Source organism: Pristis pectinata, chromosome 6 (assembly GCF_009764475.1).
Source record: "Pristis pectinata isolate sPriPec2 chromosome 6, sPriPec2.1.pri, whole genome shotgun sequence".
Taxonomy (NCBI): Eukaryota; Metazoa; Chordata; class Chondrichthyes; order Rhinopristiformes; family Pristidae; genus Pristis; species Pristis pectinata.
In genome coordinates, this window is record NC_067410.1 from 25,779,913 (window position 1) to 25,793,895 (window position 13,983).

Here is a 13,983-nt window from a genome sequence, read left to right on the forward strand (position 1 = left end):
TTGGACAGAATAGATTTAATAAACAAGTCAAAAGGAAATAGAGGGGTTTAGGGAGGGAATTCCACATCAATGCCTCAGGTTCAAGTGGCAGGGAATTAAATGTGGGGGTGCACAACAGACCAGAAGCAGAGGTGCACAGAGATCTTGAACATCTTGCTGATCAGGGAGATAACCCAGAGGTGAGAAATGAAAGGGGCTTGATGCAAGTTAGGATATAGTTCAGAGTTGGGAACACCATGTCTGATCACTTCCTCACATGGCTCTCCATTCACACACCCCCCCCCCTCGAATTTACGTTCTCTTGTAAATCTACACCTTTAAAATCTCAGTTAAGCCTCTAGTTATTTGCCACAACGTTCCTGAACCTAGTGATATATCAAATAATCCTCGTTTCCTCTGTAGTCTCATCAAAAACACCATAACCTTCTTCACATAGTCTTCGTTCCAAGTTCCTTTATGTTTACGCAACGTAGACTTAAAGCAGTGTTTATCACCAGCTCACGCCAAAGCAGAGTGTTGATCAGGGCAATCCCCGCAGCAGTCTACCAAGTAGCGAGTTACACAATATATTACCGGTCTCTAGGCAGTTACTGTCCGAATTTCGGCTTTGAGAAAGGTGAACGTTAACAGTCATTGCAAAATCCAGGCGATAAGAGCCGAAACGATAATATCTCAAGTATTTAAATGGGCAGACTGATATGCTTCTCTGACACGGGAAGACAACAGTTGGGTTGGCACACCCCACACAAAACAGGTTACCTGAGCCAGCGCTCGGTCGCTACCCCCATCCACAAAACTCCTTCTACGTCAGGTACAACCAGGAAATGAAGGGTGGGTGGGGGAAGGGAAGACAATCCCGACTGGGAGCGGAGGGTTTAAGCAAATCCGAGCCAGTACCTCACCATACATCACGGTAATTCTTCGGAACCCCGCACTTAGGTGAATAGCAGCGGAGTGAGATCGCACCACCCTCCCCCCGGCCCGTCCCGCTTTGTCACCCACACTACAGAGGGAGCAGAGGGCCGAGCAGCAGGCACTCGCCTGGGCCTGAGCAACTGCAGCCAACACCGAGACAACCGCGGAGTAAGCCGGAGGGGCCGTGCGGGGCCACTCACACCCGAGCCCCGCCGAGTGCTGAACAATGGAAGCCGGGCCCTGGAGCCGCCGGTTCGGCTCCCGTCGGCCCAACCAACGCCCGTCACGAAGCTCGCCAGGTCCTCCCCTCCTCTCCCAACCTTAACTGATTCTATTAATGCCGACAGCTCACCCATCAATATCCGGACTTGCCTCTTGGCGAAGAGGCTCTTTAACATGAGGGACAGAGACAGACCCATGGCTGCGAGCGGCCGAGCAACACCTCCCTCACGGCTACTGCCCGCGCTATGCCACGTCACGGGCCACCGCAACAGCTCCAACGGGGACAGGATGACGTCAGGCCGCAAAGCAGGCCGCATCTCCACAACGTCGTAAAATGGACCACCCCGGAAAGCGGGATCTTTCGCAACCTGTCGCCGACACTGCGGGTGATTTAACGGCCAAGCTTGACATTCCCTTTTATTCTGGGGGTGTTTTCAGTGCCATTCACATTACCTTTCCCTTTGGGCTTCTTTTTGTTCGATTTTTTACGGTTTGATCTCCCTGTCACTGTTGTTCTCGTTGGGAAAGTTAAAACAGGAATAGTGGCCTTACTGAAATCATCCTAACTGTACAGAACGACCCACCTGCTTCATGCGGGCCTTCTTACGAAGCTGTCCAGTTGGTCCTTCGTCTGGCACAACAGTCCGGCGAGCTCGGTTGTTAAGAGCATGGGACTCCTAATCCCAGGGTCGTGGGTTCGAGCCCCACGTTGGGCGCAACTTTTCAAAGTGGCCAGGGCTACCGGTAGTCGACAGAACTGGGGTTTTAAAAGACGCAGCAGGGATTAACTAAATGCTTAACAAAGAGGGAGAAAATTGACTATGAGAGAACACTGGCAAGAAATAGCAAGGACGTATAAAAAGGAAGAGGGCACCTTGGGGGAAGTGGGGGACCCCCTTCAGAAAGAGACGAGGGAATTAATAATGCCAGATAAAATTAAATCAAGACTTCATGTCTTCATGACTGATGCAAAGTAATCTCAAATATACCAAAGATTCCTGATGGGCTAGTTTAAAACAGTATGGAAGAACTGTATTTAACAAACACTATTGCAAGGGACACGGTATTGGGAAAAAAACTAATGGGATTCAAGGCAGACAAGTCAACAGGACCTGGTGGCGTGTACCTGAGGGTTTTAAGAAATTGTATGCTGAGATCTTGGAGCCATTGGTTGAGGTTTTTCAAAACTGGCATATAATCATAGAAGAAATAGCTAGTCATTTAAAGAAGTTTAATGTAGTCAAACCAAGTTAACATGGCTTTATGAGAGGTAAACGATAACATTTTCTAGAGTTCTTTGAGGATATTTCTAGAGGCTCTGAGGATAAGCAGAATTGATAGAGGGGAACCTGTAAATGTAGTGTAGTTAGATTTTCACAAGGCATTTCACAAGGTACTACATAAAAGGCTAGTGTACAAGATAAGAGTTCATTGTAGAAGAGGAAATGTCAGTAGGTTTTGAAGATTGGTTATAGATAGATGACAGAGAATCAGAATAAACAGGTCTTATTCAAGCTGGAAGGATATAGCCAGTGGAGTGCCCTAAGAATCAGTTCTTGACCTTCAATTATTTACAAATTACACTGATGACTTGGAGGTGGGGGCAGAATGTAACGTTTCTAAGTTTGCTGATAATGCAAGAATAGGTAGGAGCCATGTTGCAGTGAAGATATTTGGACTCTGCAACAGGATATCGATAGGTTGAATGAGTAGCTGAAAACTCAACATACGGAATTTAATGTGGGAGAGTGTTGCCTGTGTTCTGTGACAATACGGGCTCTCATTGTGTTTTAAGGGGGAACAATTCCAGTCCTCTTGTCTCCTACGTAACAGACACCTTGGTGCCATTACAATCAACCTCTGTATTCTCTCTCTAGCCTTCACATTATTCCCAAAGTTCAGTGCCTGGAAATGACAATAATATTCCAGCAGGGGCCTAACCAGTAATTTGTAGATGTTTGTAATTTCCTTGCTTTTGTAGTGTGTGTATCTAGCCATAAAGTCATGGATATCATTTGCCTTTTAATTAGGTCTATAAATTTGAAATTGCACTGTTTGGCTTAAAGGGACACAACTTCTCTATACCAAAATGCATCAATTAACATTTCTCCATGTTAAGTTTCTTCTGCCAGGTGACTGCTTATTTTTTATTAATTAATGTATGAAGAGCAAGGTCAGCATTATTTCACCATCCCTTATTATTCTGAGAACCTTGTAGTGAACTACCTTCTTAAGCTGTTGTGGTCCATCTAATGAAGATACTCCCAAAATACTATTAGAGTTCTAAGACTTGGAACTGGCATGGATAAAGGAACAGTGACATAATTGCAAATCACAATGGTGTGTGACCTGGAATGGAAATAATAGGTGCTGGCAGCATATATTTATGCAAGGCCATTTCAACCCATTTTCAGCTGCCTGGTATTTTCTGTCCGATTTGATTCTGAACTACTCTTTGTTCCGACAGTATATATTTTTCCAAGACCTCTGTTTGCCTTGAATGTCCTTTCTATAATTATTCATTGTGATGTCTTTTCCTCTGTTAGGTTTGTTTAAAATTTATGAGTACAATGAATTTCTAGGGAGACTTGCTGCACTGGGATAGATAGAGTGGGTGATGAGACTGAAGGCTCAGGAGAAGATTCTGATCTGGGATGGATTTACAGGAGGAGAAGACCACTTGGATGTTTTCATGGGGATGGATGGAGGCCAGTGGGAAGGGCGACTTATTATTGACGTTTTCGCTGTAGAGGAAAACTAGGGACATGGGGATCACAGATGGGCTACATGAGGATGGATAGATTTTAAGGGGTGGGGTTGGATAATGGTGGACTATATTGGGATGGATTCAGATGCATGGGATTAGCCTCCTCCTTCTGAAAAATCTGAAGGGATAAATTTGAGTTGCCAGAGACAACTGTAATTTATTCACCTGCAAGAGCATATAGGATATGAAAATAGAGGGATGGAAGAGTTAATTATGAGCTTCACTGCAGTGGGGTGGTTCAGCTGGTTGTGTGGGATGGGGGGTGGGGGCAGAAGTGGTGGGGAGATTGGGGAAGTGATCTAGACTGTCATGCGATGAATTCATTCCATATTTGAATTGTTTTGCCAAGATAGATTCTAGTGTTCTGGTCTTGCTGGGCAGTTGAATGGGATAAATGTACTGTATGGACTTGTCAGCAGATACAGTCAATTTAAGTGGAATCATGGGAAGAGACCTTGTACTGAAATTAATTTGGGGGGGGGGAGGGGGTACTGTTCTGCAATTCATTTGCAGCAAGCTTGACTCAGAGTGTAAAAGAAAATTGTAAAGTGGATGTGAAATTTCATTTGGACACACAATGAACAAAAATGTTGGTTTCTAAAATGGGAGGTTAGGCAATGTTTTTCATAGGATTGACAAAACAAAAAGCAAATGGAAGAACAAGCAATAAAAATGATCAAAGTATATTAAAAGGCTTACAATAAATTTAATAGCTTGTGAATATGCTTAGTTAATTTTAATTTATCTGTGAACTACCTATGTTATTCCTTTTGATCAACTAATGTCAGACTGTTCCAGCAGTTCAATGAGGCCTTGGAATTGATCTGATCTAAAATTGACTCAGTTACATGTCATTGCACATTTTAAATGATGCAATTAATTGTTATGAATTACAAAATGTAGGACCCTGATGATGCATGAAGCTCAACATAAAATGCTGTGGTAAGGTTTGGGGAAGCAATATTTTTACAATAGCTGCAATTCAGCTGTATCCCTTTGTAGATCAATCAAGACCAAGTGAAAGAATTTTGAAACAGAAGACCATCTATTCTGGTATACGGTATTTGTCGTTATTTGGGTTTTGAGTCACTTTGATTCTGCTCTATCAAGGTGAAGCTGAGGGCAGGGGAAGAAGGTAGAATCTTGCCCTCAAAAAATATTAACATGTGAATCTCATTCCATGTATGGGACTTTAATGTGTATAAAATAACTGCCTTAGTTCCTAAGCTCTTAGTAATACCTGCACTGGAGGAAGGTATTTTAAATGCCTTGAGAAGGTGCCAAATAATACAGCTTCTTCATTTAAAGATAAAGCTATGGCTTAGTTGTTGTCCATAATTTTAAAAAAATCATAGGGTTAAGGGGAAAACACATATGCTACTAGGAATACATTCCCATTCTCATACTGAGTTATGCTTACACAAGTTACTTGGTCTTCTTCCAAAAACAAATGACGAAAGAATTGGGTTATATAATATGCTTATTAAGTGGAAAGTGCCTTAATAGTTTTATATAAAAAGGCATATACTAGATAGGAAATTTAATTGCAAGAAAGATGGGGATTCAAATGTAACTTCTTCAGTTGAAAATGCAAAACATGTAAGTCTGTGATAAGATAAATTGGGTTGAACGAATAAGCTTGGGGTAGTTGTCAGCATTCATTTTTCTAGGTAAACAAGGGATTAGAGATGCTGGAATCTAGATGAAAAACACTATGATGCTGGAGGAACTCAGCAGGCCAGGCAGCATCCTAACCCAAAACGTTGACTGCCTGCTCTTCTCCACGGATGCTGCCTGGCCTGAGTTAAGAAGGGTCCTGACCCAAAATGTTGACTGCCTGCTTTTCTCCATGGCTGCTGCATTCCTCCAGCATCATCATGTTTTTCATTTTTCTAGGTCATTATTCATAATTTTGGATTTATAATTTAATACACAGCCATACTTGATGCAGTAGTGAGCCTTTGGATAATATGTAAACAGAGGTCTTGGTTTCCAGATGCGAATGTTGAAAAAATCTCCTGAAAGAACAGAGGTGATTCTTCTGTGCTCATCATTCTTCCATAAAATCAACTGCCATTGGTGTTGCTGTTGCTGCTTGCTAAGCAGCTATGGTGTTGCTGCTTCTACAATATTTGATGGTGCAGAAAAACATAGTATTTGCTAATACACCATCATAGTACATCACGAAGGTATTTGTAAGGTTCTCGTATTTTGACGCATTAATGGATAACAATTCCAGGTTTCAATTATTTATCAACAAAACAAACAAAATGTATTAAAAATAGTGCAAAGTTTATTAGAAATTTTGTAGAGTTGACTTGGTGCTTTGGTAAAAACAAAGCTTGGCCATTTTACTGTTGACCAAAGTATGCTTGTGAATATCCTGATTTTATTCTTAAAAGTTAAACCTCATTTAATACAAATATTCATAATTCTACAAATTAGTTTAATAATATCTTTTCATATGAGAATAGACATTTATATAAAAGTGTAAGCAAATTAAAATATGCATTTAAGCAAATAACCAGCACTGGCCTTTGCACAGCTTTTATATGAATACATAATTTGCATTACAAACATTAGTACTAAAACTCCCTCCATTGTTTTCGACTGGTAGTACAATACAGACACCAAGCATATTACTTGGCACCACATTGTGAAACTTGATTGTTAAAATAATCAGAAGCATTTCATACACAAACACACTCAGTTTAAACAGTGATTTGTTAGTTAGTTCTAATTCACCACCATCCCATGCATCACACTTGTACTGATGAATCTTCTGGAAAGGCTATGTATTTCAGTCCACTTGGTCTTTCAACTTTCCACAGTATTGCAAGTTATATTCCTTCCCGTTCTTTTTTTTTCCAGTACTATCTGGAATGTGTTTTAGTGCTCTTTCTAGTTAAATACCTTTAAGAAGTATGCAAAGATCATGTTGTGCCATTTTTTAGCAGGATGCTTTGCAAATCTTCCGGCAAAGATAAAATTATTGCTTCAATATGCATCTGCAATTTCTTCAATGTGTCTTGTTTTACAGGAAGGCAATGTTGTTTGGCCTGGAGCTTAATGCATAGAATATGTAGTAAGAATACAATATTTTATAATTACATAATACATACATATTTCAACAATAAAGCATAAAATATAAATAATACATCACAAAACATTTCATGGGAGCAATGAATTTCCTGTTATATGGTGTTTTACATTGGTCCATTTTAACAGTTTTTTTCACAAGCATTTCATGTGTAATTTTAGTTTCTCCTGCTTTCATTTCCAAATCTAGAGCTGCGTGTTTTGTAATTAAACAAAAAAACAGTGGCCTAGAAGCTGGTTTGCACAGGAACTGTTTCATTGCTGGAAGCAAAAATCATTTAAAAAATATTTATTTACAGGAATGGGCATCAATTATGCTAGCATTCGTTTTCCATTCTTAACTGCCTTTGAGAAGGTGGTGGAGACCAGTCTTCTTGAACTGGCGAAGGTACTCCCACAATAGCAGAGTGGTGGTTTCAGGAGTGAGAACCACTGATGGTGGAGAAACAGCAATATATTCACAAATCAGGATGGTGTGAAGCTTTGAGAGAAACTTGCAGTAGGTGGCCTTCTTGCACAATTGGTTATAGAAGGGTACGGTGGCTGCTATTGGAGTAGATCAGAGAATAACTGCAGTAAATTTTGTAATAGTACAATTGCAGGAAAGCATACCAGTGCTGGAGGGAATAAATTTTTAGGGTGTGGTGCCAATTGTGGGTTGATGGTGGTGTCAAAGATGTACATATCTTGGAAGTGGAGGGTATTTCATCACACTCCTATCATGGATTGTAGATGCTGGAAAGGCTGGTCACTTGCCACAGGATAACTAGCTTATGACCTGCTTTTGCAACCACAGTATTTATATGACTATTCCAGTCAAGATTTTGATCAATTGTAACCCTAGGATAATGAAGGTGGGTATTTAGGAATGATGTCCATGAAAGGGTAGGCAGTTAGACTTGCTCATGTTGGAGATAGCATCTTTATGGCATGAGTTACTTGCTACATCAGCACATGTTTGGATGCTAATCAACAAACTCCAGATGCTGGAAATCTGAAATAACAGAAAATTCTGGAAGCATTCAGCCATCAGGCAGCATCCATGGAAAGAGAAACAGAGTTAATGTTAACTCCACAGCTTTAATTTGGTTTGTCTTTCCACAGGATAGTCTGGGGTTTGCTGCATGCACATGTGGACTGCTTCATTTCCTGGAGAGTTACAAAATCACCCCCACTTCTGGCTTCACCATGGAAGTAACTGTATGTACCTACTTGTACATCGGACACGTGGCACCATAGCAGAATATGCTGCTTTCAGTTCCAGGCTATTATCCGTCTAATTTAGATACATGGGGAAAATGAAGCTACTGTCCTCACAACAAGACCCTATGTCATTCAGGAAAAGCCTTCACGCTGCAGCTCGTTTCTAAAGCATTCACACAAGCCACCAGGATTTACTGCCCAGTTAGTCTCATGAGCAACTTGACTGATTTTTGCTCCTCTTTGACCTACAAGTTCTCTCTCAGGTCAACGTTATCATCTGCAAACACCTGATGACACATCCACACCATCAATTTGGGTGTGGCAGTCATTGATGTTGCTAGGTGGGTTTCTTGTATTTAACACCACTTATAATCTCAATTTGCAAGATACTTCATTTATGCTGCATATATGGTCAGATTTGTTTTTTGTATTGAGTAACATTTTCATTTAAATTCCATTTGAAATGCAGAAATTTCACATGAAGGGTTGAGGAAAAAGTACAAAAATGCAGTAGTTTGTACAGATGTTTTAGATTCTGTAAAGGCCTGATCACTCTATACACCAAGCTTGAGAATGTAACATATACTAAGTACTACTGGACGCAATAAACCATGATGTCTGACTGGAACATTGAAAAAGATTGTTGGAATAAAAACAGAAAATGCTGGAAACACACAAGGTCAGGCAGCATTGGTGGAGAGATAAACTGAGTTACAATTTCAGATCAAAGACGCTTATCAGAAATAGGAAAGAGAAAAGGTAGTTTAAGTTGCAGAGATATTTTTCCACCCACTTTCAGAAGATTATTGATTTGATATCTACTGTCAGATGCCTTACACAGACTACGTAGGTTGATTGGCTACTGAAATTGCCCATAATGTGCAGGTAAGTGATAGATTTTTGGGGGGGCGGGTGGAGTTGATGGGAATATGGGGAAAAATTTAAATGGGATTTGTGCCATGGGTGGTTGATGGTTGGCAATGGACAGTGGGCAAAGGGCCCAGTTCTGTGCTGTATTTCTCTATGACCAAAACATTGCCTGACTCAAGAGATGGGCACAATTAAATACCAAAAATCAGTATTCTGAATAAATGAATGTCAAATTGCCATTTTATGTAGAAATTTGTTGAAGACTGCACAATGCCATAGGCATGGAAAAAAGATAGTGTTCATTTGACCAAGTGCCACAGAGCAGTAGCTGTGAAGCTACAGCACACAAAAATAATTTGCCAAAAACACCTCCAAAAGTCAAAGTCTGCTCATCGTGAAGGGATATCAACCATGAATTAAAAAGTTGTTTTTTTAACCCAAACCTCCATCAGTAACACCCAGATTATTAAGAATTTCAAATCCATTTTATCACAGAAATTTACATGGAATTTAACAGGTTGCATCTGCACTTTCCATACCATTCTAAAGCAGGTGGAGTATTTGGCCATTTCTTTGCCTGATAAATTTATTTATCACTGTAAATATACAATGTTCTTTTATCAGTATCTCATGGATTTAAATTTATGAAGGGAAATTCCACAATATTAGTCTTTAAAGTAAAAATTCATCAAAATTTACTTACTAATTTGTCTTTCAATTTTAGTACTAAATCCACCACCTCAACTTCTGTGTGCTTCTGAATCCAGATCAGTAAATCCTAGGAAGAAACAGGTCATACAGCAGAACTAAATATTGTTACAAGGCACAAAGTACAAACTATATTTTGTTCCCTTCAGTTTTACTTACTGCATCACACAAGGCCTCTAGGTGCAAAGCCTCCAATTTCTGTGTCATTTCCTTCCACCGCGACCTGAACCAACCATCAAAGTTTGGTGATTTCAGGAACTGCCTTAATGGAATGAGAAGCAAATGTAAAAAAAAAACATAGAGCAGTGGATGAATATTGCTGTAGACAGTGGACATTTTTAAGTTTTATTTTGCCAACTGCTTTGATTCTGATTGTGAAATAGTCTGCTACAGTGGTATGGTAGTGCTCTGCATCACTTAGAAATAAGACTTTAGTCCCTTGAGCTCATTTTGTCATTAAGTGAAATCATTGTGATCATGGTTGATAAGTAACAACTCAATATTCATTTTTTGGCTCATATTCCTTAATACCTTAATTTAAAATTACCAATTGGGCTAGCATCAACTATCATGGTGAGAGTCCAAACTTCTCTCCCCCATTGCATGTATTAATGTTTCTAACTTCACCCTTGATGAGCCTGGCTCTATTTTTTCTAGATTATGTTCCCTAATACTAGACTCATTAACCTGTAGAAATAATTCCACTCTACCTACCCTATTAGTGCCCCTTAATACTTTTAAGAACTTAATTTCAGCAAGTACAATCCTAGTTTGTGTAATCTTTCTTCATAATTTCACTCTTGGTGTCCAGATATCATTTGGGCAAATTCCCTCCAAACTTAAAGCATACAGCTTTGATTGTAAGGTTTATATATTTTGTCATTTTTCAATACCAAAAATATGTGCAGACTTCCATTATTGAAATTCACTTTCAGTTATACCCAGTGAATCTGTTAATATCTCACACTGAAAAACACTCACTAAGGCATGATGTACCTTTAACAAATCCATGTTGGCTCTTTCTGATAAGCTGAACGTTTTCAGATGGTCAATCATCACATCCTTATCTATATATAGACTCCCATTTCCTGACAAATGTTTGGCTAACTGGCTTATAATTCCTTGTTTTCCCTCTTTCATCAGAAATTACATGTGTAGTTTCTCTAAAGTTAAAGAATGGTTTCTGAATTGAAAGAATTTTGAAAGAATATGGTGAGGACCCCTATAAAATAAATTCCAGCTTACTTCCAATAAAACCCCATGATGAAACCAGTGAGAATTTGTCACTATTTGGTTCATTTCTGATATATTTTGATACATTAAGTACCTGCCCAATTCAACATTAATTCCTTAGCATGTCCAGGATGCTATTCCTCTCCTGCAAATACTGACACAAATTCTTTAAATACTTGCCATTATTTCTCTACTGGCAAATCTTTTAATCCCAGTTTCCCAGTATACCTTAATCAACGCAGCCTTCACACTTACATAATTCACTTTGTAAGACTTCAAAACTCTAGTGTCTGACTGATTTGTCTCTTTTGAACTGCATAAAAAATATTTTTCCTTGAAGAAATCCCTGATTTTGAAATTATTAATCCTATCTCAGTTTACAAGATAAGATCTAAGATTACTTGTTCCACAGCTCAAGAGTTCCAATCATTTATGAAGAATGTATAGTTCAAGTTTCAATCTTATACCAAATTTCCTTGCTTTGGGCTTTTTAAAAATCATATCTTTTCAACAGTACATAATGCACAGATTCTCTTAGATGCCCTTCATGGCTTTCCCTTGCAGCTCAAGGTCCTACCCCTAAGGTGTAACTAGACATGATTGGTGAAGCATAGATGTAATACTACTTATTTTTCATCTAATTTTAAAAGGTTTGTTGAATTTCTCCACCTCCCCCCCGACAGTATTTTCTTTTCCATCAATTTTATGCTTTCTAATTTGGTTAGGACTTGTATTAACATTTATCTGAACACTGATACCGAATTTCAAAACCACACATTTGTTCTTCTCGCATACCTTATTATATAATTCATTAGTCAACTAGTTCACTGGGTTGTGTCCTTGTTTTACACTTTTATACTCTTTCTAATCTAATTTTTAGGCCATGGCTGCAAAAACATCTTACATTTCTTAGGTGTACAACAAATTGTTCTCAACAGCAGGAAGATCTATTGATCTGTTACTGCCTACCTGTACAGACCTATCCAATCTCCCTTCAACCGAGAGGTGAGTTGAGGTCCTGCTTTTTCCAGTGTTTTCATGAACTCTTCTTCACTGAACGGCTTTAACTGTGGAGGACTCTGAATTAGCATTAAATAAAAAATGAAAATTACAGGTTATGAAAGCATTAATAAAAAAAGAACATTTTCTGAAAAAGTTTAAAAATCCTCACTTACTTTCCACGGTGAAATACTCTTTTGTAAAGGCATCAAACTGGCTACATATCGTTCCTGAAATAAGATTTGTACAGTTCATAGTGAAAAAATACATTATTGCTTAACTAGTTCCAAGAAATTCCTCAAAATGGTTTTCTTCTTCATGCACTGTACCAAAGCAGACTTAAGCCAATTTCTCTGAGATATGGATTGTTTACCTCGAGGCCAAGTGGAAATAATTTCAGTGCATCTGTACTAATCACTTACATAACCCACAGTGACTAACAAGTTCGAATTTTTTCAAAACTACATCAAAAGGACTAAAATAAAATTGGTTTCAAAACAAAAGGTTTTTTCTACCCTATTGTTTTTAAATTAAATACCTGACATGTCTGTGGTGACACAAGGGACTGCCGATGCTGGAATCTGGAGCAAAAAAAACACAAAATGTTGGAGGAACTCAGTGGGTCAGGCAATATCTGTGAAGAGAAACGGACAGTCGACATTGTGTCGAGACCACAAAATGTCGACTGTCCATTTCTCTCCACAGATGCTGCCTGACCCACTGAGTTCCCCCATCATTATGTTTTTTTGCTAAGCATCTGTGGTGGTTAGCCTTTTAAAGGCAATAATGCCAGATTTATTTCCTTGTTTGTTCAATTCAGCACTGCAAGTTTTCTGGTGGCTACATTAAATACCTATGAAGTTCCCGGCTCTGGGAGTGGGGAAGGGAGGTATATTAAATGAGATATCAAACAATTTTCCAGGTTGGCTTCAAGGTTTTCAATGGTTCAAAATTGTGGATATTTACTGTTCATGCCGACTCTCAGAGGAATATCTGTTTAGACAAGATACTGGAGAGCTATTGTTAAAGCCAGAGGTGCAGAACAGGAGTTAAATGGGTGGAAAAAAAAGTGAAAACGCAGGCCAATTGCAACCAGCTGTATAGGCTGCACCTCACAGCACCAGAGATCTGGACTCAATCCTGATCTCTGATACTGTCTGTCTGGAGTTTGCATGTTCTCCCTGTGACCATGTGGGATTCCTCTGGGTGATCCAGTTCCCTCCACATCAAAAAATGTGTGGATTGGTTGGTTAAGTGGTAATTGTAAATCCCCCTAGTGTGTTGGCGAGTGGTAGAATCTGGGGGGAGTTTATGAGAATGAGGGGAGAATAAAAAGTGGGATTAACGTAGGATTAGCACAAATGGATGACTGACGGTTGGTGCAAACTTGCAGCACTGTGGGGCCTGTTTCGTGCTGTACGTCTCTCTGGCTGTAAAAGGACTCAAGTACTCTAATATAAACTTGATTACAAGAATACCAGTGAGAAAGATTATGGAGGTCAAATATTTGATAGTACACAAGATATCCTTGACAGATAAGGTAAAGAGGAGAATCCCGAAAGATTCTGTAAATACATTGAGCAAAAGGGTAACCATAAAGAGAGTAGGTCTCCTTAAGGATCAGTGTGGCTGTTTATGTGTGGAGCCATAAGAGATGGGTGAGTTCTTAAAGGAATACTTCTCATCTGTATTTACAGTGGAGAGCTCAAGGAAGCTAGGGAATTCAGGAAAGAGAACAGTGATGTCCTGAAATGCATTAACAGTACAAAAGGAGGTGCTGGCACCCTGAAGGAGAGCATTAAGGTGGACAAATCCCCAGGGGCTGACCAAGCGATTCCTAGGACATTGCGGGAAGCAAGGGAAGAAATTGCTGGGCCCTGGCAGAGATTTTTGTATCTTTATTAGCCACAGGTGAGGCACTAGACGACTGGAATGTGGCTAACATTGTGCCTTTATTTAAGAAGGGC

General features: G+C 39.5%; 2 protein-coding genes and 1 non-coding gene across 4 annotated transcripts in view; 1 reads left to right on the forward strand and 2 right to left on the reverse strand.

The window, feature by feature from the left end:
• Positions 1-1,469, reverse strand: part of LOC127572086 (ADP-ribosylation factor 4-like) — a 15,222-nt gene extending 13,753 nt beyond the window's left edge. For both annotated transcript variants that reach the window (XM_052018955.1, XM_052018953.1), the window contains exon 1: positions 1,268-1,469. In XM_052018955.1, the coding sequence (XP_051874915.1) occupies positions 1,268-1,454 (187 nt within the window). In that variant the 5' untranslated portion in view covers positions 1,455-1,469. The remainder of the gene's footprint in view (positions 1-1,267) is intronic.
• A 310-nt stretch (positions 1,470-1,779) lies between these two features.
• trnar-ccu (transfer RNA arginine (anticodon CCU)) lies at positions 1,780-1,853 on the forward strand. Its single transcript has one exon. It is a non-coding gene; the product is annotated as a tRNA-Arg (tRNA).
• A 4,323-nt stretch (positions 1,854-6,176) lies between these two features.
• Positions 6,177-13,983, reverse strand: part of dennd6aa (DENN/MADD domain containing 6Aa) — a 52,217-nt gene continuing 44,410 nt past the window's right edge. Inside the window, exons 16-20 of the mRNA XM_052018950.1 lie at positions 12,193-12,246; positions 11,987-12,096; positions 9,944-10,046; positions 9,780-9,854; positions 6,177-6,969 (exon numbers count right to left, since the gene is read on the reverse strand). Of these exons, the coding sequence (XP_051874910.1) occupies positions 6,838-6,969; positions 9,780-9,854; positions 9,944-10,046; positions 11,987-12,096; positions 12,193-12,246 (474 nt within the window). The 3' untranslated portion in view covers positions 6,177-6,837. The remainder of the gene's footprint in view (positions 6,970-9,779; positions 9,855-9,943; positions 10,047-11,986; positions 12,097-12,192; positions 12,247-13,983) is intronic.